General features: G+C 48.7%; 2 protein-coding genes and 1 pseudogene across 12 annotated transcripts; 2 read left to right on the forward strand and 1 right to left on the reverse strand.

The window, feature by feature from the left end:
- Window positions 1–478: 478 nt before the first annotated feature.
- On the reverse strand, window positions 479–9,116 carry LOC112896683. 10 transcript variants are annotated; one of them, XM_025964758.1, is made up of 8 exons: window positions 8,645–9,116; window positions 8,033–8,106; window positions 3,553–3,588; window positions 3,433–3,457; window positions 3,153–3,326; window positions 2,969–3,036; window positions 2,291–2,487; window positions 479–2,189 (listed from the first exon to the last, which is right to left on the reverse strand). In XM_025964758.1, the coding sequence occupies exons 7-8, from the start codon at window positions 2,293–2,295 to the stop codon at window positions 1,058–1,060; spliced, it is 1,137 nt and encodes a 378-aa protein (XP_025820543.1). In that variant the 5' UTR covers window positions 2,296–2,487; window positions 2,969–3,036; window positions 3,153–3,326; window positions 3,433–3,457; window positions 3,553–3,588; window positions 8,033–8,106; window positions 8,645–9,116; the 3' UTR covers window positions 479–1,057. The 10 variants fall into 10 exon arrangements, with proteins under 10 accessions (XP_025820543.1, XP_025820547.1, XP_025820538.1 ...); XM_025964762.1 differs by having other exon boundaries at window positions 3,153–3,329; XM_025964753.1 differs by having other exon boundaries at window positions 3,413–3,457.
- Window positions 9,117–9,199: 83 nt separating this feature from the next.
- Window positions 9,200–13,947, forward strand: LOC112896684. 2 transcript variants are annotated; one of them, XM_025964763.1, is made up of 3 exons: window positions 9,200–9,543; window positions 13,019–13,097; window positions 13,793–13,947. In XM_025964763.1, the coding sequence occupies exons 1-3, from the start codon at window positions 9,238–9,240 to the stop codon at window positions 13,855–13,857; spliced, it is 450 nt and encodes a 149-aa protein (XP_025820548.1). In that variant the 5' UTR covers window positions 9,200–9,237; the 3' UTR covers window positions 13,858–13,947. The 2 variants fall into 2 exon arrangements, 1 of the variants encoding a protein (XP_025820548.1); XR_003229535.1 differs by lacking the exon at window positions 9,200–9,543 and having other exon boundaries at window positions 13,016–13,135.
- A 1,602-nt stretch (window positions 13,948–15,549) lies between these two features.
- On the forward strand, window positions 15,550–16,636 carry LOC112898377 (annotated as a pseudogene).
- The last annotated feature ends 4,324 nt before the right edge of the window (window positions 16,637–20,960 follow it).

Below are 20,960 nucleotides of genomic sequence, written 5' to 3' on the forward strand. Positions count from 1 at the left end.
GAACCCGAGGCCCGCCATGAATTCATTCCCCAATGCCGCCAAGATGCAAAGGGAGAAGCAGGGAGCCAGATGATAATGTCAGATGGGTGGTTAAATATGCAGATTTCCATTTATCTTCACAGCGTGGGAACAACCAAACAAAGCCTGACTTTTTTCTTTTGCTAACGTTTCTGATGTTTTTTTGGTTAACGTTAACGCTGGTTTTCTGATGTTTGTGTTTGCGTTACAATTTCTGAAAGAAACAGCACCTCAGACTTGCTTTGGGAGCACAAAATGTTTGTGTTAGCGTTACACTTTCTGAACCAAACAGCACCTCAGACTTTGCTTTGGGGGCACAAAAGATGCAAGAAGAAAAAGATGGTGGAACGGTTGACATTGTGACAAACAATCGCTATTTATTGTTATTGCGTTGCATTTATATGTTTGCAGCCCACCTCTGATTCCATTTAGAGTTGATCAACAAACCAAATCAACAAACTTCAAGAAAAATAAGCTTTGAATTATGATCAGCTGCAAATCTCCAATAACTTGCAGAAGGTTGTTGCTTACCAGTTGATGCACGCAACACTGCTAGTCTGCTACTACTAACAATGTTGAGCAAACAAGGGGAATCATAAACACAAGCAGAAACAATAGCTGAGACACGGCACTTTAACAGACACGTCTGCGCGGGGTCTGGGGAAGGGTTATCTTTAGCGCCAAGCCTTGCCCGCACAAATGTGCAGAGGCCGGGGCTCGAACCCGGGATCTTCCGGTTACAGATGGTAGGCTCTACCGCTGCACCAGGCCCGCCCTACAAAGCTGACCAAAAACTCAGCAGCACCATTTAGTAACAGGCACAGTATATCATATTACTGAACATTGTCTCCTTGGTGACTGAACAAAAATATTTAGGAATAAGACCCCTGAGATCAATCGTAGTCCAGGACAGCACATGCTCAGTTAAGAAATCAAACACATAAGCTGAATCACCCCTTTCTTGTGAACTTCATCGTTAGGACAACTGGAAATGCTACAAGCAGAAAAGGATGTACTAGAAGGTCAACTTGTGCTATTCCTAGCAGCACCCTGGAGCAGAGTATATCGATGGAATAGGATCAGCAAGTCTAGCACCAAGCGTGTCCCACTCCCCTTTGACCCAGAATGCCTCGAATGCTACAGGCAGGTACAGAGGAAAATTGTAACGGAGAAGCTGTATGACCTCCTTTCTTGTGTACGGAGCATGGCGAAGGTTACTGGCACATGAACCTGGCAAAAAGTCAATCAGTGGAAGCAACTTGGACTCGACTGAATGTATTGAGCCGTGTCTATTAACATCAACCAATATGATTCCAACTGCCAAGGGCAGATCAGAACCAACAGGGACTGGCATTGGCGGAGATATGGCCATCCCAGGGCCACCAGTACCAGTTTTGATTGATGAAGAGACAAGACCAAAGATGGAGCCGGGGCCACGAGGCCTCACAGTTTCAGGACCACAAGTTACATTATCTGCCAGATCATCAAGATGAAACTGCACATTCTTCAACGAGCTAGGCAGGTACTCATTTAGAACTGGGTGCTTCTGGCACACAGCAACACAGTCTGGCTCCGAAAGGGGAATTTGCCTGAGAATAGCTATCGGTTTCGCGGATTTACCAAATACACGGAACTCATTTCTCAGAAGCCTAGACACCTGAATTAGCATACTGCCATACTTTTCATCGGACAGAAGACAAGGATAATCCAAAGCAAATTCTGGCTTCACCTCATTTCCATCCAAAAGGGAAAAGAAAGCATCCAATCCCTTGGGCAGCATATTATGCGAAGAGGGGTGACGCTCAGAAATAATGCCTCTCATGAAGATACTGAACTCATTGTAGCCCACCGCAGAGTTTGACTTCCACTTGTGATCAGCTTCTTCTTCTAGATTCCTGTACGCGAACATCCCAAGGTCGGCAATCACCCCCACATTACCTTTGCTAAAGGCACCAGAGCATGATTTTCCAAGAATGTTACGGAAATATGGAAGGTAAAGCCCTAACTTTATGAGGCGATAACTTGCATCATTACTCATGTACGGTTGACAATCATCAGGTCTTCCAAACAACCTGTTCACAGGCACATCCTCAAGTATGGGTTTACTATCCAAAAATTCATCCAGATCTATCCATCTTTTCCCAGGATAAACAATCTGACCATGCCTGCCCCTGCAAGCAATCAAGAAGGTATTAAACAACAGAAAACATAATCCAGTGACAACATAGCACGCCAAAACCTGATGCACAAAAATGGAATCGGAAAAACTTACATCATAACGCATGTTTCTGGGGGACCTGTGTTAGGAAACACAGAAAACCTCCGAATGTGGTTGGAACCAGAAGCTGTGCTTGTTCCAAAACAAGAACTAACATTTTCTCGGGAACAAAACCTGACACCAGCCTTACAATTGTGAAATAGCCTACCAAAATCCTCAAATTGGTACAATCTTATCAAAGATCTGCAGTTCTACACACACAGAAGAAGGGTCATGCTCATGTCATCAATCTGAAAAATAAAAGATGCAATCACTATGCCAAAACATCTTATTACAGACGTGTTACAAAGTTCATCACAGACGCAAAATACCCACGTCTCTAAATTCACGTCTGTGATAAGGCATCATCAGCATCTCTGATGACTCTGATCAGAGACATGTTTTGGCAAAATGCGTCTCTGATGACTCTTATTAGACACACGTGTTGGCAATCAGTGTCTCCGATGATGAATTAAAAAACAAAAAAAGAAAAAAGAACATGAAAAGGTATAGCAAATTGGTCAAACGTACATCACAGTTCCTCCTCTCATCACAATTACATTCAAAAGAGTAATTTACAACAGCTTTTGTTCATACATATATATCTGCATCATTGCTACACTATGTTGAGATTCAACACTATGTACAAATATGACAACTGAAAGGTTAAAGAGGTTTGAAGAATGAACTTACAGTGTCAAGATACCATGCTAATGTAATGCTACATTATGTAAAGATACAACGATATGGCCATGATCATGCTGCAAACAAGATCAAGTAACTCAGCAAGTATCATGAAAAGCAACAGCCTATAGGCAGCACCAGGCTGCAAACAAAATCATTGTCACCATCATGTTTCCGTTTGTTTGGGACTTACTGATAGTAGGACAACGCCTTCAGGTTCAAGTGTTGAACAGCACGGACCAAACTCTCGGGCTTGCACAGTGAGAACTCATGCCAATCCCTTAAATCACTGACTCCAAGCCACTGCTCCATAGTTGGTGTTCCCAACAGCCTTTTCCAGAAGTAGATTTCAGTTAAAAGCCCATCTCTGCTAAAGAAAACTAGAATGAGTTAATTAATGCATGGCAGATCATTTGTCACACAAATTTTGACAGGCCAACAAAAAGAACTTACGCAATTTTTGACAGGCTTACCAGAAGAGAAAATATGATGAAGCTTCTGTGAACAAATCAAAAAAGAATTCTAGTTAGTTTGGGGTAGTGAAGGCTTGTTTGATCAAAGGTGTAAAAACAACAGAAAAGGGGAACAAAAACCTGTAGGATTTCAGTTAGATCCAGTGGTGGCATTTCCTGCATTATATTCCAAACTCAGATTAGAAAGGACACTCTAAACAATAAACAATCAGATCAACTAGCAACAGAAATTCTAGAAATGAACATGCAGATAGGAGTTAATGCTTGTGCAAGTGAGGTGGAGATGTTTCAGTGTGTGCTTTTCGCCAAGGCCTTGAGATGGTAAACAGTGGCGGAGGGCCCGGTATTGCCCGGGCAATACCTCGGCCGGCCCAGCCCAATTAGAAAAAAAAAATCTAACCCTAGTTTGCTCGACTGCTCCCCACCAGGCACCGTGCTCTGCTGTCTGCTCCCCACCCCGCCGCCGCCTGCAGCCCCGCCCGTCGGCCGCCGCCCGCAGCCCCGGCGCCCCGCACGCCGCCCGGACGCCACCCGCAGCCCCGGCGCCCCGCACGCCGCCCGCAGGCCGCAGCCCCGGCGCCCCCGGCCGCCCGCAGCCCCGGGCCCCGGCGCCCCGCACGCCGCCCGCAGCTCCGCCCGCCTCTGCGGGCTGCGGCTCTGCGGCTCTGCCTTCTGGCTTCTGCGCCAGGTCGTGATTGGGTACTTGGGTGCCAGGTCGTGAACTCGTGATTGCTCAATGTAGTGGTTCTGTGGTTGGGTACTTCATACTTGGGTGCCAGCCTGCCAGGTCGTGATTGCTCATTTGCTCAACTCTCAGTCTCTCACTCTCTCAGGTCTCAGCAAGGGCGTGCAGTGCAAGAGCATGTGCCCTCGTCTAAGCTCTGGCAGGAACCAGGAAGCAACTAGCAAAGTACTAAAGTAGCAAACTAGTCAGGAAACTCAGGATCAGAGCCGCAAGAAATCCAAATCCCCACAAATCCAGGCATCCAGCAGCTCCGGCCTTCTGCCTTCTGCGCCTCTGCGCTCCGAGGCTTCTGGTGAATGCTTTCTTCGATTCCCTATGTGCTTTGTGAATTGTGAAGACGTATTTTGATTCCCTACATTTCAATTTATGCAGTGATTAGTGGATAGTACTCCAATCCCACGTCTTTGCTAACCAATCTACTTTTCATGTACTAATATCCGTGTATGTGCAGATTGGCGCCGCTCCGGCCGCCGTCCTTGCCGACTTGCCGTCTTGCTGAGTGCCGGCGCCCCGCCGCCATCCTAAGTTCCTAACCATGGTTGGAAATAGCAAGGGGAAGAAAAAAATTAACCAAAACGGTATATTTTTACTCATTGTCCAGTGTCTAGACTCTAGGCCTCTAGCAATGTCTATTACTATTAATTTATAGGTATATCTTGAACATTCGGCATTTCGGCTGACCAGTGACCATATTTAATTTCAGGGATCTATAGATATTTTACTCGTGGACAAAGTAGCACTCATGCTAGTGGAGTTTATCTTCATCATGAACCTGAAGTAGAAGTGGAAGCAGAAAACATTGCTCATCTGGATGTTCAAGATGACAACGGTGAAGCGGAAGAAGATGCACATGTTCAAGAAAATGCACATGTTCAAGAAAACAATAGTGAAGAAGTTAATGGTCAAGAAGTGGAAGGTATAATTGAGTTCAACCCGGACCACATTATTTCTGATCCGGGTCTTCGTATTCCAATTGATCGCTTTGTTTCTAATATTAGAGATGAAGTTAGAAGGGCTTTCATAGTTAAAGGTCCGACTCAACCAATTGGTCATAATTTTCCCAAATCAAATGATAAAAGGAGCTTTCAAAAACATTGGTTTAGGCAACATAGTTGGTTGGAATATAGTTTGCAGAAGAATAAGGCTTATTGCTTCTATTGCTACCTTTTTAAACATGATCGAATGGATGATAAGTTTTGTTATGATGCATTCACAAAACTTGGCTTCTCACAGTGGAGGAATGCTTCCTTGGCATTTTCCAAACATGTTGGTGGGCCTAATAGCATACACAATATTGCAACAACAGCATTTCATGATTTTGCTAACCAAAGGTCAAGTATAGGAGATAAGGTTTCAAGTTATACTAGAGATGCATTGGTTAAATATGAGACTCGATTGGAAGCTTCCTTAAGTATTGTAAGTTATCTAGCATTGCAAGGTGAGCCATTTCGGGGACATGACGAGTCTGCTACTTCTTTGAATAAGGGAAATTTTTTAGAATTTCTTGATTGGTACAAACAAAGGAATGAGGAGGTCAGACAAGCTTTTGATGAGTTGTGTCCGAAAAATGCCAAAATGACTTCTGGAACAATTCAAAAAGAACTTGCAAACTGTTGTGCAGAGGCAGTTACAAAGGCAATAAAGGAAGAAATGGGGGACTGACTATTCTCTGTTCTTGTTGATGAATCCCGTGATATATCGGTCAAGGAACAAATGGCTATAGTTGTGAGATTTGTCAACAAAAAAGGAGAAGTAATAGAAAGATTTTTGGGTATCAAGCATGTCAAGGACACAACATCAGAATCATTGAAGAGAGCATTGGTTGAGATGTTAAGTGATCATGGATTAGTTGTTGCAAGGCTTCGAGGGCAGGGGTACGATGGTGCTTCTAATATGAGAGGAGAGTTTAATGGTCTTCAGAAATTGATTCGTGATGAGAACCCATTTGCTTTCTATATACATTGCTTTGCTCATCAGTTGCAATTGGTAGTTGTTGCTGTCTCAAAATGTTGCTCATCTCTTGAGGATTTCTTCAACTACGTGACATTGATTGTGAATAACACTAGTGCTTCTTGCAAAAGAAAGGATTTACTGCTTCATAAGCATCGCTTAACTCTCTTGTCTAAGTTGGATAGTGGAGAAATTTCATCAGGAAGAGGTAAACAACAAGAAACATCATTGGCAAGACAAGGAGATACAAGATGGGGATCTCATTACAAGACTTTACTTCGTATTGAGTCTATGTGGGATTCAGTAATTGAAGTTTTAGAAATTGTGCATCAGGATGAGCGCAATCCATCGGGTGCAGGAGGCTTGGTGGAAAAAATGGAGTGTTTCAGCTTTGTATTTAACATGAAGATGATGTTGCAAATTCTCCGCATCACAAATGAGCTCTCTCTTCTCTTGCAAAGGAAGGATCAAAATGTTGTTCAAGCTATGTCTTTGGTTGTTGATGTGAGAACACGTTTGCTTAATTTGAGAAGTGAAGGTTGGGAGCCATTGTTTGAAGAAACTAAAGTATTTTGCCTTGCAAATGATATCCCAATACCAAATATGAGTGATGCTTTACCACGATATGGTCGGTCAAGGAAAGGTGAGAGAAACAATATCACTCAAGAGCATTATTATCGTGTTGATACTTTCTATACTGCTATAGATTCTATTATCACTGAGTTGGATCATCGCTTTAATGAGCTATCCTCGGAGTTGCTTGTGGGTTTTTCTTGTCTTGACCCAAGAAATTCATTCTCTAAGTTTGATGTGGATAATCTTGCTCGGATTGCGAATATCTATTATGAAGACTTTTCTTTTGATGACTGTAAGACTATAAAAGATCAACTAAAAACTTTCATTATTCATGTGCGAAGAGTTGAAGAGTTCAAAGCTTGTTATGACCTTGCGAGCCTAGCAAAGACAATGGTTCATCTAGAGAGACATATTGTGTTTCCATTGGTGTATCGGCTTATTGAGTTGGCATTGTTATTACCAGTGGCAACCGCAACAGTTGAAAGAGCCTTCTCGGCTATGAAGATTATTAAGACAGAATTGCGCAATAAGATGACCGATGGTTGGCTAAATGACTTGATGTTGTGCTACATTGAAAGAGAAATATTCAAAAGACTTGATCTTCAACAAATAAAAAAGGCATTTCAAAATAAGAAAAATAGGCAAATGCAATTGCCTAGGTCTCCTAGACCTAAGCGCAACTAGAGGTATATTTTATTCCTCTTTTTAAACATTCTTCACTTAAATATATCATTATTAACTTATTTTTATCTTTTTTGCAGATTTTTAATTGCTATATTGTAATTGATATTTGGATATTATATAACATGATCGCGTCATCACGATGACCTCTTGATAAGGTATTTTTTCGCTCTCATTTCAGTCTCATTTTATATTTGCTTGTTGTGAAAAACGTTTAAATTACGGCATGTATTTTTTAAGCTGTTATCTCGGCAACACCTTGATTTTTTTGCGTCCTCCGCCACTGATGGTAAAGAAGCATGCCAAATAATTAACACATACCAGCAACACATTGTTCAGTCCAAAAGATACTTAGTTACTATCAGCAAGCATGTCTTAGTTACTATCAGTACCAAGCACTAATTATCTTCAAGGAGATCAATCCAAGTAGCTATTGTAGATCTATCAAGAACACAAGAAAAATCCACTAGAGATACTTATCCAGATTAAGGCAAGACAAAGAAGAGAGTGATTTAAATATTAGCTGATGCATTCAGGTTACCCGTCATTCAATGAGTAGGTGAATATTCATTCAGGTAAACAAGCAACAGGCTGCTATGCAGAACAGAGATATAAAAAGACAGCACAGGCTGCTCTTGTACTGGTTACCACGTGATCTAGGTTCGCTGAAAATGGCCAATATATATTTGGTGACCTGGGCTCCCTTCTCTTGTGCTGCTTACCTGCACAAAATTCAGCCAAGCTTAAACATGCATTCAACCTAGCAACTACTAGTAGGCAAACAGCATGCCAATAAACAATACTGCATATGTACTGCCTATAACTTAGGTGCGTATTACACGTATTATTCTAAATGTTGAGTTGAGCAATAAACAATACTGCATATGTACAGGCCATTCTATAAAAAGAAAATTTCCATTGACAGTGCATGTGATGTGTAATTGTATCCACCAACCACCATCTCTTCATAAACTGAATAAAATCTCTCCAGCCTCCAGGTGACCGTATTCCCAATAGGCAATATGCGAACTAGCATTGTTCTAATGATGAACACTAACATGAGGCAACTCCGAACCCAAGACAAGAAACAACGCATCAGAGGAATCGATGGGGCAGCCAAGTTTAATTTAAACCAGAAGCTACCAATGCAAAACCTTGCAAACCAGTAGTCTGCTAATGTTCTATTTTGAAAAAGAATGCAGCCGCCCATGACGAATCGTGCACCAGGCGGGCGAGACGAGGAGGGATCTAGCGTGTTACTTCCGGGGACGAAGAGCAGCTGGGTGCCGTGGAAGTGGCAACCGCGAATGGGCCTGTCGTGCTCGTCGAAGCTGTCGAGGAGGCCGGCAGTCGGGGAAGGGGGCCGGCGTCGCGCCGCACGATGGGGAGGCGGCGCACCGGACTCGGGGCACCTCCGGCGGAGCGGCGTGGAGGCCTGGGCGGGCGGCGCGGAGGCTTGAGCCGCGGCGAGGTTCAGGGTGGCTGCGTCTAGACGGAGGTCGGGAGCGGGCGGCGAGGTCGGGGGAAGGCCAGCAGTGGGCAACCGTAGCATGGGGGAGGTGGATCCGGCGTCCCGCCGCCCCCACGGAGGGCTGCGACGACGGATTCGGTGGTGGATCCAGCGTCCCCCCCACCACGGAGGCGGTGGCGGCGTTGGGGTGTCGGGGGCGTTGGGTGGATGACCTAGGCTGGTGATGGTGATAATAGCAGTTTTGTTAATCAGTTTGGTTGCATACAATAACTCATGTATAACCTTTGCACATCGTAAACAACTTTGGTAGCTCAATGGGCTTTGGCGTGGGTGGGTCAACTGGTGTTGGGTTCGATTCTTGCGAAGCCCACCTTTTTTCCTAATGCCAGGGATAGGCCGTCCGATCCGTCGGACGCCCCTATCCACTCAAATGCGCTGCCTCGCTCGCCTCTCGTCCCCGCGTGTGCTGCCTGCTCCCTCGCTCGTCCCAGTGTCCTCCTCCCCCACCTCGGCGGCTCCTTCCCAACATCGGCGGGGGCGCCTCACCCACCCCGGCGTCATCCTCCCCAACCCCGGCGTCTCTCGAGGCCGTGGCGAGCAGGGGCGGGCCAGCCAGCGGCACGGGCGCGGGGGAGAAGCAGCGCAGCCGACGGAGGAGCTCCAGGCGGCGTCCATAGCGGGGCAGCAGGCAGGTTTTAGTGCATGTTGCAAGCATATATTCCACGTGTTTAAGATATTTTAGAAAAATATTGCAAGTGTTTTATATGGATGTTGCAAAATAGATATAGATATTGCGATGTTGCGTATGCTTCACAAACACGTTGCAGGTGCTTAATCCGGATGTTGCATTTTTATTGAGATGTTCATGTGGATTTTGAATGTTCCATGAAACATGAAACAGATGTTGCGACGGGTTTTTTTCCTCGTCATCAATGAATGCCGTAACTTTTTTCGACATGTTTTTTAATGTTGCAAAGCTACTGTTGAGGAATTGCTGTGAATAATTTTGGGATTTTGCTTTCAACACTTCCTGCATTCTCTATTGGTCCGAATAAAATTTTGAAGTTCAACCACGAGGCAACTTGACATCTTTAGTAGATTAGCCATGATAGCGTTATACAGTTTCCAAGTTTTGCGTGCACCCATTGTATTTTTTATCTAATGCAAATTAAGTATAGCGACCTATGTTTTGATAAGCTAGCATGTTTATTTCTTAAGTGGTAGTCCGTGTTTTGTTTATCCACGGCTAGTTAATTATTTTCTTCATCTCTGAGTGATGTTCGTATCAAACAGTCCCTCGCCGTAAAGACTCCTCCAACAGATAAGCCGCCAAAGAAACTCGGCTGCACCGTAAGCATGCATAGCCACCCAGAAACCTTTAGATACAATGCCTAGACCCATGCCGAAACACCACAGCCTTGTGCATAGTCGAGCATCACATCCTAGTGCATAGTCTCCACTGAGCTCTCCACTGTCGTTACTCATCCCATGCACACAGCCTCCACCAGCATGCCATTGATGCTGCTTGCGTTGTCTTCCGAGTTCAGACAATGTCCTGCACCAGAATAGCCCCTGCCAAGGAGAACAAAACCGCAAGAATCCGCTGGAAGCCTATTCTACAAGCCGCAACCGCTAGAAACCACAGAAAAGAACCCAGAGAAACCCCTGGAACAAAACCCACAGAAACCCTAACCCTAGCTAAAAGAGGAAAATGGGACGGCGGTCAAGGGGAGGACTTACCTTTTCTCTCCTTGCGCCGTCCACCGTCGATGCCTTCGGGATGCCGGGCGCGTCGACCCGACCTCGCGAGGCCATGGGCCTCGCGCAGACAAAAGCCGCGCGAGCCGCCGCCGTGCCGCTCGCCGCGCGCTAGATCTGGGCACCACGGTGATGCCGCTCGACGGCGGCGCGCTCACCTTGCGGTGGACGCGCGCGCCGGCGAGGGGGCTCACCGTGGCACCGCTTGGTACACCGCCGGCCACCGCTCTCTCGCTCGCTCGGGTGAGAAGAAGAGGCGCCGGGAGAAAGGGAAGAATGAGCTAGGGTTTCACGGGGCAGCCGCGCCGGGGGTTTTTGTTCCGCCGCAACGCGCGCGCAGCCGTCCATCGCCATCCGACGGTCGAGATCAAGCCGCGCACCACTGGGCTTCTTTCGGCCCAGGCGGGAACGTGAAATTGAGGTCCGGGCCCAGGTTGCCTCGCTCGCGGCCGCGGGCGCACACGGGGGCGCGCAGGCCGGCTCGTAACAGGCCACTGCCACGCGCCCCGCGCGCGGGCCTGTTTTTTTGTGGGCTGCTGCGCGCGTGCGGGCCAGTCTTGCTGCTGGGCCCCGCGAAAAGAGTGGGCCGGACAGGCTGAATTCCAAGGAAGCATAGTGCATTATTGTCACACATTATTGTTGCTACAAGTGACGTCCTTGGACGCAGCCTTGCCGCAATGGCTACTACCATGCAAAGCCAACCTCCGTGGTTCTATACGAGCAGCAACCCCGATGAGCATGCGGCAACCATTGATTGTCCATCCGATTGCCATTTGTCGATGCCACCACCATTCACGACCTCATCCTCTAGCCATTGCCAGTCACAACGCCTTGGCAAGGCCGCACTAGCACCACCACCTCAGCTCTACCGTACCGCTGTTGGCTTCACCGTCTTAAGGTGCAGTATATGTGCTGCTCGCAGGGTCTGACAAAAACCGTCGAAACAGCGAAACAGACTTGCCAGCGTCGTAGCTCGTAGAGCTCTTTCGGCCATCGGTACATTAGAATTATATCAGAGTGCGTTGACCACCGCAGTCACAGATGGACCACACACATGGATCAGACCCGACCGCCGTAGGCCAGTCGAGTCGCCTCCACAAATGTGGCACACAAATGCATGCCGTCCCCGTGAGATGGCATTTTCGTTAATGGTCGCCAATTATCGTAAAGGATGGGTGTGGAGCACCATTGGATTGACCCACATTGCTCCACTTGATCCATGCAGCTAACAAGGCGCACTGTATTTGCTGCCACTATTACGATCCATTAATGTAAGTTTGTACATCGACGTTCTGTTTGTATGTATACACCTGTAGTATCTTTGGCCTCCGCTGCAGGGACTGATCGCGGGGCTTCTTCAGAGCGTAGACGTATGCGCTTTGGTTGAGGCAGCACCACACAACACCATCAGACGTCCACACGTCGGCCGCGATGCGGAAGCGGATCGATCCACACGATCCTATATATGGAGAACCCTAGTCTTTTTAGGGGAACGGAGAACCCTGGGTGCCCACCGTTGTTTCATGCACCGAACCGTTACTTGTTACTTGTTGGCAGGTTTTGGGAAGGAAATATTTTAGACTTTATCCTGCTTCTGTATCTGTGGAACTGTACCCTCAGACAGAGACAATGCTAAGCAATACTGGTCAGGTGATTAGTCCATTTTAAACATGTACATTACATATGGAATAGAAGTTTTTTCGAGATCAATGGTGTTTGCATGCTAAAGTGACATGAATAAAAAAGCTTGATTGGATGCCAAAAATGCTGGAAGCTTACCTTATTGTCAATAACTATTGTGTTTCTTGCTTTTAAAAGTTTCTGAACCTGTAACAAATATGCTATGACCTTTGAACAACCCTGATGTCAAGATTCTGAAAATACAGTGATTTCTTTATAGTTCTGGGAATGAGTAACTAGGCTAAGCAAAGTGAGGTAAGTAACCTGTACCTGTTTTAAACGATCACTATATAGATGGAACCCTTTTCCAGATCAATGTTGCTTGTATGCTAAAGGGACATATGACTCTAAAACTTAATTGGATGCCAAAAGCATAGGTAGCACTTTACCTTGCTGTCCATAAGTATGTTGTTGCCGGCTCCAAATATGCTACTTGATGATGAGATTTTGAAAATAGGGTTAGCTGTTCTTTTAATAATTCTGGGAATACAGTGAATATGCCAACCAAGCATACGACTAGTGATGGTGCCAGATTTTTTTTTTCCTGAGCGCCTCTGGTCAACCTTTCTTTATGGGAATCCCCCTGTTCAACTTCGCTTGGTAACAACCCAAATCAATTATCAGTCTGCGATCCTATAGCTTTGTACTGTCAATAAGGTTTATTGAGTTCTGTTACAAACCAAGTTGATCTGCATGTGATTTATTGTGCTAGTCTGTCTTAACAGGTAGATCTTGACAACTTTGACGAAAAGGAATTCCCGAAGGCAGCAGATCTTGAATTCATGGATGGCATATTGGAGGAAGGTGACCTGCTTTACATTCCACCAAAATGGTGGCATTAAGTGAGATCTCTTTCTATTAGCTTTTCTGTTAGCTTCTGGTGGCGAACGTCACATCTTCCTTCAGGATATTCATAATACCATTGTTTTGATCGTCCATGATGTTTCTATCATCGGATTGGTAGAGACTTGGTAAAACCTCATTAAGCCCATGTTTTCTGATCCACTGGCATGTGGGTATGGCCTCGCCACGCTGATGTATATTGTAAGATTGTGTATACTGCGTGCGATGTATTGCAACGAGCTTCTAGGGCGAATATATAGGAGTACATAGCTTGGAGGGCAAGTAGCCTCTCCTAGAGTTAAGGAAGGTTATCCCCGGATTACAATCAATTCTAAACTAATCATATCTGGAGTTGCCTAATATACTAACATATATCATTGTTTTCATGGCAGTGATTTAAATTGTTAGCTGTAATCATACTAAGTTACTATCAGATACTAGTGTGTTTGTTTTACCCTGAACTGATGACCTAACTATGTTCCCTAATCGATTTAATTTTTCTTTTTCGAGTAGAAGGGATCACTAGTGCTTAGTCCGTCATTGATGTAAATGTTATGTTTGTCTTTACCCCTGCGAGATAGGCAACCAAGAATGGTTTTTGTAACTTCTGTTCTTACTTTGAATGCATCTCATGTCTGCTCCTTGATGTCTTTCAGATGAGCTATGGAGCAGATCATTTGTTTTACTTGGCTGTGGATTTAACTTTTGTAATTATTTATGATACAGCACTAACTGCTAACTGTACTGTCCATAATAAGTACTCAAAACATTTTTGGTGATGATATAAGCATGTATTTTGTTCCCCAACCAAGTTTCATAATTTTTGGAGAAAATATGGGTATTATTAATTTTCAAATTTTATATAGTGGCAAAGTAAACTGAAGTGTAAGGTATATAAACGTTTGTATTTATCCTTCCAAATTCCATTTAAATATTATTTTTACAGCACATGTAGTTGATATGCGATGTAATTCCATTAAATAGGTAGAAACATATTCAAATTCCGTAAAATAGACTTGAATATATTTAAACAATACTAGATATATTTTAAAGATTCAAATGATTACTAGCAATAAATCATATAGTCCTAAGCCTCCGGAAATATTTTGGGATTTTAATTAAGGTATTCTTTTTGAGCTACATTGTGAATATCATTATCATAGTTGATTATTGTCGGTGTTTTACCGGCTGTCCACCGAGGGGTACACCCAAGGTGGTAAATTTAGGTGAGGAGTCACCGAGATTAGGAACTCGAAGGTGTAAGGAACACAAAAATTAGACAGGTTCGGGCCGCGAGGTGCGTAATACCCTACGTCCTGTGTGGTGATTTGTATTGTCTTGGATGTAGAATGATCTTAGGATGATCTGTTTTGAGGGGGTCCCTGTCCCCCCTTATATATCCGGGAGATCAGGGTTACATGAATCCTAATCGATACTAGCCAAGGAATCGTACCAGAACATATCTCGAGTAGATTCCCTCTGTACCGACTAGCTTTATCTCCTATTCATACGAGATAAATAAGAGATAAATGAGATAAACAAAAGATAAGACGAACTTAATCTCTCAAGCCTGTTTAAACTACGTTATGTACACAGTTCCGTGGCCCCGGGTCTGACAAGCCCCCGAGCTCTTCGTAGCTGAGTACTGCAGGCTTATCGAGTACTTTCGAAATAGTCTTCGGCTTCTCCTGAAGCTCCGTCTTGAAGTCCTTATTCAAGTACTTACTTGGCTTCATTGAAGCTATGAGGTGCTCATGCCCCGAATTATTTCTTTGGTATGGTGTGCGATTGAAAAATCGCACTCCATATGGAGTAGCCCCCGAGCCTTAGGTTGAATCGGAGAATCAGGCTGAGGGTCGCATTAGTCTTGAATCTTCCTTACTTACTCTTCGAATAAATTTGAAAAAAAAAAGTAGTCGATGCCACGTACCCCGCAGCCCCCGAGACTTAAACCCAAATCTCGCAGGTTTGGGAAAAATGATCCAAGAATCGTGGCATTGGTGTTACTCTGAAATTCTAATAAAAAACTCTTCGCCTTCTGCATAGTGAAATTAAGTCTCCCGCTGGTTTATTTAACCGCACGGTGATTTAGGGTTTTTTCTGCACTCTCAGTCTTCATATGAGTCATCTTCGAGTAGTTTTGCGGCGTCCAGCCCCCGAGCTTACAAGTCAGGAGAGCCGAATGAGCCATGTCGAGTAGTGTGCATCGCCCAGCCCCCGAGCCTGGGAACTAGCGGAACTGTGATGGCACGCTGTGCTGCCTGGAGGGTTGTTGCCGAAGCTTGATCTGAAAAAAGACAATGCATACATTATAGTGCTGTTTGGATCCAACCAGCAAAAGAGCAAAAGGGCAAAATTTTTACCATTTGCCAAAAGTGGCAAAAGTTTTGCCATTAGGGGTGTTTGGATCCAAATGGCAAAAATTTTGCCCTTTTGCCAAACAGGCCCTTTTGCCATCCAGCGCTGGCTCGACTCCGGGAACACCACCTGCCCGGCCACCATGCTCCCGCTTCCCTCCACGGACCTCGTCCCCAACCTCACCCTGCGCCGCCTCATCGCGCTCTGGGCGTCCACTGCCCCCCCCTCTCCCTCCTCCTCCTCATCATCGTCCCCGCCCGCGCCGTCCGCAGTTGGGCCCACGCCGGCCGCCGCGGCGGCTGAGCTTCTTCGCCGGGTCGCCGCGCCTGGCGCCGACCCCTGCCCCCCGCTCCGGAAGCTTGCGGCTTTCCTAAACGACGACGACGTGGACGAGTTCGACAAGAACACGTTCGCGAGGGCGGCTGGCGCCACGGAGACCGTGGCGTCCGTGCTCCGGCGGGCGGAGAAGGAGGAGGCCCTCGAGGCCGCGGAGGCCGCCGTGCGCGTGCTGGCCACGATCGCGGCGTCCGACTGCGTCGAGGAGGAGAACAAGCGGCGCGTGGCCGCGGCGCTCGCGGCTGACGCGCGGTCCACGGCCACGACCCTGGCGCGCGTGTTGCGGGGCGGGAGCGTGCTGGAGGCCCGCGTCGACGCGGTGGTGGCCGAGTCCGAGCCGCTGGTCGTGGAGCTGGTCCGCCTCATCAGCCCCGCGGACGAGAAGGGCGGCCTGGACAGGGGCGCCGTGGCGGCGGGGCTCTCGTGCCTGGCGGCCATCGCGGCGACGCGGCGCGCCCGCGCCGAGATGGTCCGGCTGGGCGCCGTGTCGGCGGCCGGCGCGTCCTGGCCGCCGACGCCGGGTGCCCTGCCCAGGCGCTCCGCGTCCTGGAGGCCGCGGTGGGGTGCGCCGAGGGCCGCGCCGCGATCTGCGAGTCTGCGGAGACCGCCGTCCCGGCGGTGGTGTCGCGGATGATGAAGGGCAGGATGGGCGGCGCGGCGAGGCAGGGAGCTGCGTGCGAAGGGGGAGGGCAGGGAAACAGCGGGCGGATTTGAAGGCCGCGCAGGGGCAGGGTGGCAGCAGTGCGGAGGGCAAAGAGAGGAAGATGGGCTGGAAAGAAATTGGGGGAAGGCGAGGCGAGGGGCAATGGTGGAAGACGGGGCGGCGGGGGGGGGGGGGGGAAGGGATGAGACGGGAGGGGCGGGGTCAGGCGGCGGGGTCGGGCGGCGGGCGGCGGGCGGCGGAGGTCGGGCGGTGTCGGTGTTTAACCGGCTGCCCACCGAGGGATATACCCAAGGTGGTAAGTTTTGGGTGAGGGAACGCCGAGATCAGGAACTCGAAGGTGCAAAGAACACAAGACTTTAGACAGGTTCGGGCCGCACGGAGCGTAACACCCTACGTCCTGTATGGTGGTTTGTATTCTCTTTGTTGTAGAATGACCTAATGATCCTTCTTTTTCTGAGGGGGGTCCCTGACCTCCCTTATATATCCGAGAGGTCAGAGTTACAAAGATGCTAACCAACCCCCTCCGAGGAATCCCACCAGAACTGATCTCGAGTAGATCCTCTCTGTGTTGGTTAGCTCTATCTCCTATTTAAACGGGATAAACAAGAGATAAACAAAATGAATAAGAGATAAGACGAGCTTAATCTCTTAAACTCCGTAACATGCCCAGCCCGGTGGCCCCGGGTCTGACAAGCCCCCGAGCTCTTCGTAGCTGAGTACTGCAGGCTTATCGAGTACTTTTCGAAGCAGTCTTCGACTTCCTCTGATGATTCGTCTTGAAGCCCTTCTTCGAGTACTCCTTTGGCTGCATCGAAGCTATGAGGTGCTCATGCCCCGAATTTCATTCCTGCTATGGTGTGCGATTGCAAAATCGCACTCCGTATGGAGTAGCCCCCGAGCCTTAGGTTGAATCAGAGAATCAGGCTGAGGGTCCCTTTAATCTGTAACCCTCCTTATCCTTGAAAGAAATTTGAAAAATAAGTAGTCGATGCCACGTACCCCGCAGCCCCCGAGCCTTGAATCCAAATCCCACAAAATTGGAGATAAGGGTCCAAAAATCGTGGCATACGGGCTAAACAGTGATACGTTAAGGGGTGACCAAAGTGATGGTACAAATGATGTAATTGGACCAAAGATTCGGAAAACCCCTTTTTTCGGGCTAATTAGCCCTGAAAAAATGATTAATTGAATATTTAATCCAATCAGACCACCAAACGACCCCTCACCTTCGGAATATTCCACAAAACGACTCTTGAACTTCAGAACAGTAACTTTTCCCCATCCCGCTGGTTACTTAACCCCGCGGCAATAGGAGGGAAAATTACACTTTCAGTCCGCATTCCGCCAAAAACCGCCAAAACCCCAATCCGAGCCAGACGCCGCCGCCATCCCCTCAAGGAAATCCTCCCGCTCCAACCTCCCCACCCCTCTCCCCGCAGCCCCCGAGCATCTCGTGGCTTAGTGCATCGGAGATGGCGTCCAAGAAGTTGGAGATCGAGGAAATGAAGAAGGATGCGGAGCCATTGACGACGGGGTGGACACACAGTAAGTGCTCCCTCAACAATCTGAAAAAACTTGTTTCCGAGGGGTTGCTGCAAGAGAAAAATCTCGTCAACTGGCGCCCCTCTTTCCGTGAACCTTTCCCCATGGAGAATGTCGATGAAATCGTCACATTCTACCATTTTGCCGAACGGGGATTGGCCCTCCCCTCTTGTTCATTCTTTCGCGGCCTTCTTTACTACTACGGGCTTGAGCTCCATCACCTCAACCCGAATTCTATCTGCCACATTTCCATTTTCATCCACTTCTGTGAAGCATTTCTCGGAATTGAACCCCACTGGGATCTATTCCGCTTCCTCTTCCGCCTCAAACCCCAGCCGACCACGAAAAAACTCGCTGTGGTGGGGGGCGCCGGCATCCAACTGCGACAGCAGGCCGACGAGAAGTACATTTCATATAAATTCCCCTCCAACCTTCCTGGGTGAAGAAACCTCTGGTTTTACATCGAAAACCATGCTCCCTCCTGCCGACGAAGTCGAGCAAACCGCCAGTGGTGAGGGGGGAATGGAACCTTGAACCCTCCGGCATGGAAATGATACAAGTCAAGGAGCTGCTGGAGGCCATCGAGGCACTGAAGAAGGAGGGGGTGACCGGCGCCTCCGTCATGTTCTCATTTTACAAGCGCCGCGTCCAACCCATCCAACAGAGATGTTGCCTAGGCTTCGAGTACACCGGCCCCGCTGACCCTTCTCGCATGTGCACAGAGGAGGTGCCAGATGAAGTCGCGCTCCAGCGGGTTCAGCGGGTGCTGCTGGACGTGAACACCGTGCCGTACGTGCCCACCTTGTACTCCGCGCAAAAGCCGCCCCCGCCGGTAAGTATTCGACTTCTTTTGCTGAAAAAATCGGCTACTACGCCGATACTGAACTGAAAGACTTTCTGCAGGGACACTCGGAGCTGTGCTGCAGCTACCCGCCGCAGCCGGACCTCCCCCGAGCGTATCACCTCCTTCCTTCTGCAGCCACGGCAGCCAAGAAGGCTCGCCTTGCTGCGGCCCAAAGCCGCAACGAGTCCGCCGAATGCGTGGACTTGCCAGCGGGGGAAGAAGCTGAGGGAGGTCCGCGCCCTGCTGCCGCCGTTGCCACCAAGGCGGCTCGCCTCGCTGCGGTTCAAGGCAGCAGCGAGTCCACCGAGTGCGTGGGCTCGCAGGCGAGCGAAGGAACCGGAGGGGAGCCGCGCGGGGACAACTCCTCCGACCAGAGCGTGGAGTTGACCGGCGCTCTGCCACCGGTGCCGAAGGGCCAGCGCCAGGTGCGCAAACGCAAGGCTCAAGAAGTCGAGTCCTCCAGGTACGGAATTGTTGTTTTGGCCAGTTCCAATGTTTCCATGATGCTGAGTACTGACAGCGTCCCCTTGCAGTCTCCCTGCCCCGCCGCCCGGGACTGAACCCGAAGGGGTGGAGGCAGGCCCCTCTGCCGCCGCGACGGTGACAATCGCCGTGGCGGGGACCCCTCCATCGGCCGACCAGACCCCGCCATCCGCAACGAGCGTCCCCCGACGGGCCTGGCGGGTGAAGAAGGGTGAAGAATATGCTGTATCGACGTACAGATGAAGTCGAAAGGCTGCAGAAGGTGATCGGCGACACTGAACGCCAGTTCGTCGACTGCCTTCAGCAAGTCAAAATGCTGGGCGAGAAGGACGAGCAGCAGCGCAAGGAGCTGGAGGAGCTCCGGGGGGCCGCCCAGGAGCTGGTGGACATGGTGGACCCGCCAGAAGAAGGCGATGCAAGCCCACGGCCCCTGCTGGAGCGTCTCCGCGAAGCCCCGAAGAAGGTGCTCAAGTTCCTATCCGAGGCTCCGGTCGCGTGTGTGAGCAATGCGCTTGCATACGTCAAGTCCTTCGTGCCTACCGCGCAGCTGAGCATCTTCGCGCAAGGGATGGCGGCGGACTGCACCGACGAGCGGTTCGAAGAGTACCTGCAAGAGGCCCAACCTGTAGCAGAACAGATTGCACACAATGTACTGCAGGATTAGGGTGTATGAAACACATAATTATTCCCTTATTAAAACGCTTCCCTCGACATCTCTACTATATTTTCGTGCTCGGCTGAATGGCGATCTAGGCTTACGAGACCCGAGTAGTAGATGCGCCCATGGGTGCAACGGCCCGAAGGGCAGATAGAATTCGGCTAACAGAATAGCCACAACCCGATCGAGCGGGTCTAGACTTGTTAGGGAAAAACGCGAGCATCGTCGCGGGGTTGCCGTGCGTAGGGCAAAAAGGGGACTACCCCGAGTTCGCGGCCTCGGAGTGTAGTCGAGGAGCGCTCCTTCTGTGAGCGTGCTCCGCAAGCTGGGTAGGACCCGGACAGGCGGATCAAGCTTGCAAGGAGCAGGTGCGGGCAGCGCCGCGAGTGTGCCATTCTTTTGGCAAAAACAAGACTGTTCTGGGTGCAGCCACTCAGAATGTAGTCGATGCAGCTCTATATGCGAGCCATTCCAACGTACTAGGTGTAGGCCAGTCGAACGGATCGACTGCGTTGGAAAATGTGCGACTGCTGTCGCGTGCGACCATCGAAGGTCGCGGCGGAACTCGATATGCCGAGGAGTTAGTCGGAGCCGAGGGCTCCGCCAGACGCGGAAGTCGGAAGGAGATGACCGTGGCCGTGGCCCCCGCGTCATGCGCGACAAGAAGTCGATTTGTGTGTATACATGTTTGCTCATGACACCTGCCACCGTGGAAGTAAGAAGGCATGTACAACACGAGTTATGTGGCTCGCGGCCTCCAACTGAGCTCGGGGAAAAATCTTCTGAGCCCCCGGGGAATTGGCGATCACCGGGCCTTGGCTTAAGGGTAGAACTTGCGCAGGTTCTGAACGTTCCAGGAATTCGGGATCTCGCGACCCTCGGGAAATTGTAGTCGATAAGATCCTGGCCTTGTGACCTGCTTGACGACGAACGGGCCTT

This window comes from Panicum hallii, chromosome 6 (assembly GCF_002211085.1).
Source record: "Panicum hallii strain FIL2 chromosome 6, PHallii_v3.1, whole genome shotgun sequence".
In the NCBI taxonomy this organism is placed as follows: domain Eukaryota; kingdom Viridiplantae; phylum Streptophyta; class Magnoliopsida; order Poales; family Poaceae; genus Panicum; species Panicum hallii.

Bases quoted from the DNA above. Each gene is read 5' to 3' on its own strand.
- LOC112896684 (XM_025964763.1), top strand. From the start codon at position 9,238: ATGCCAGGGATAGGCCGTCCGATCCGTCGGACGCCCCTATCCACTCAA. The intron at 9,544-13,018 runs GCAGGTTTTAGT...CTGTCTTAACAG, and splicing joins CGTCCATAGCGGGGCAGCAG to GTAGATCTTGACAACTTTGA. The intron at 13,098-13,792 runs GTGACCTGCTTT...GATGTCTTTCAG, and splicing joins GGATGGCATATTGGAGGAAG to ATGAGCTATGGAGCAGATCA.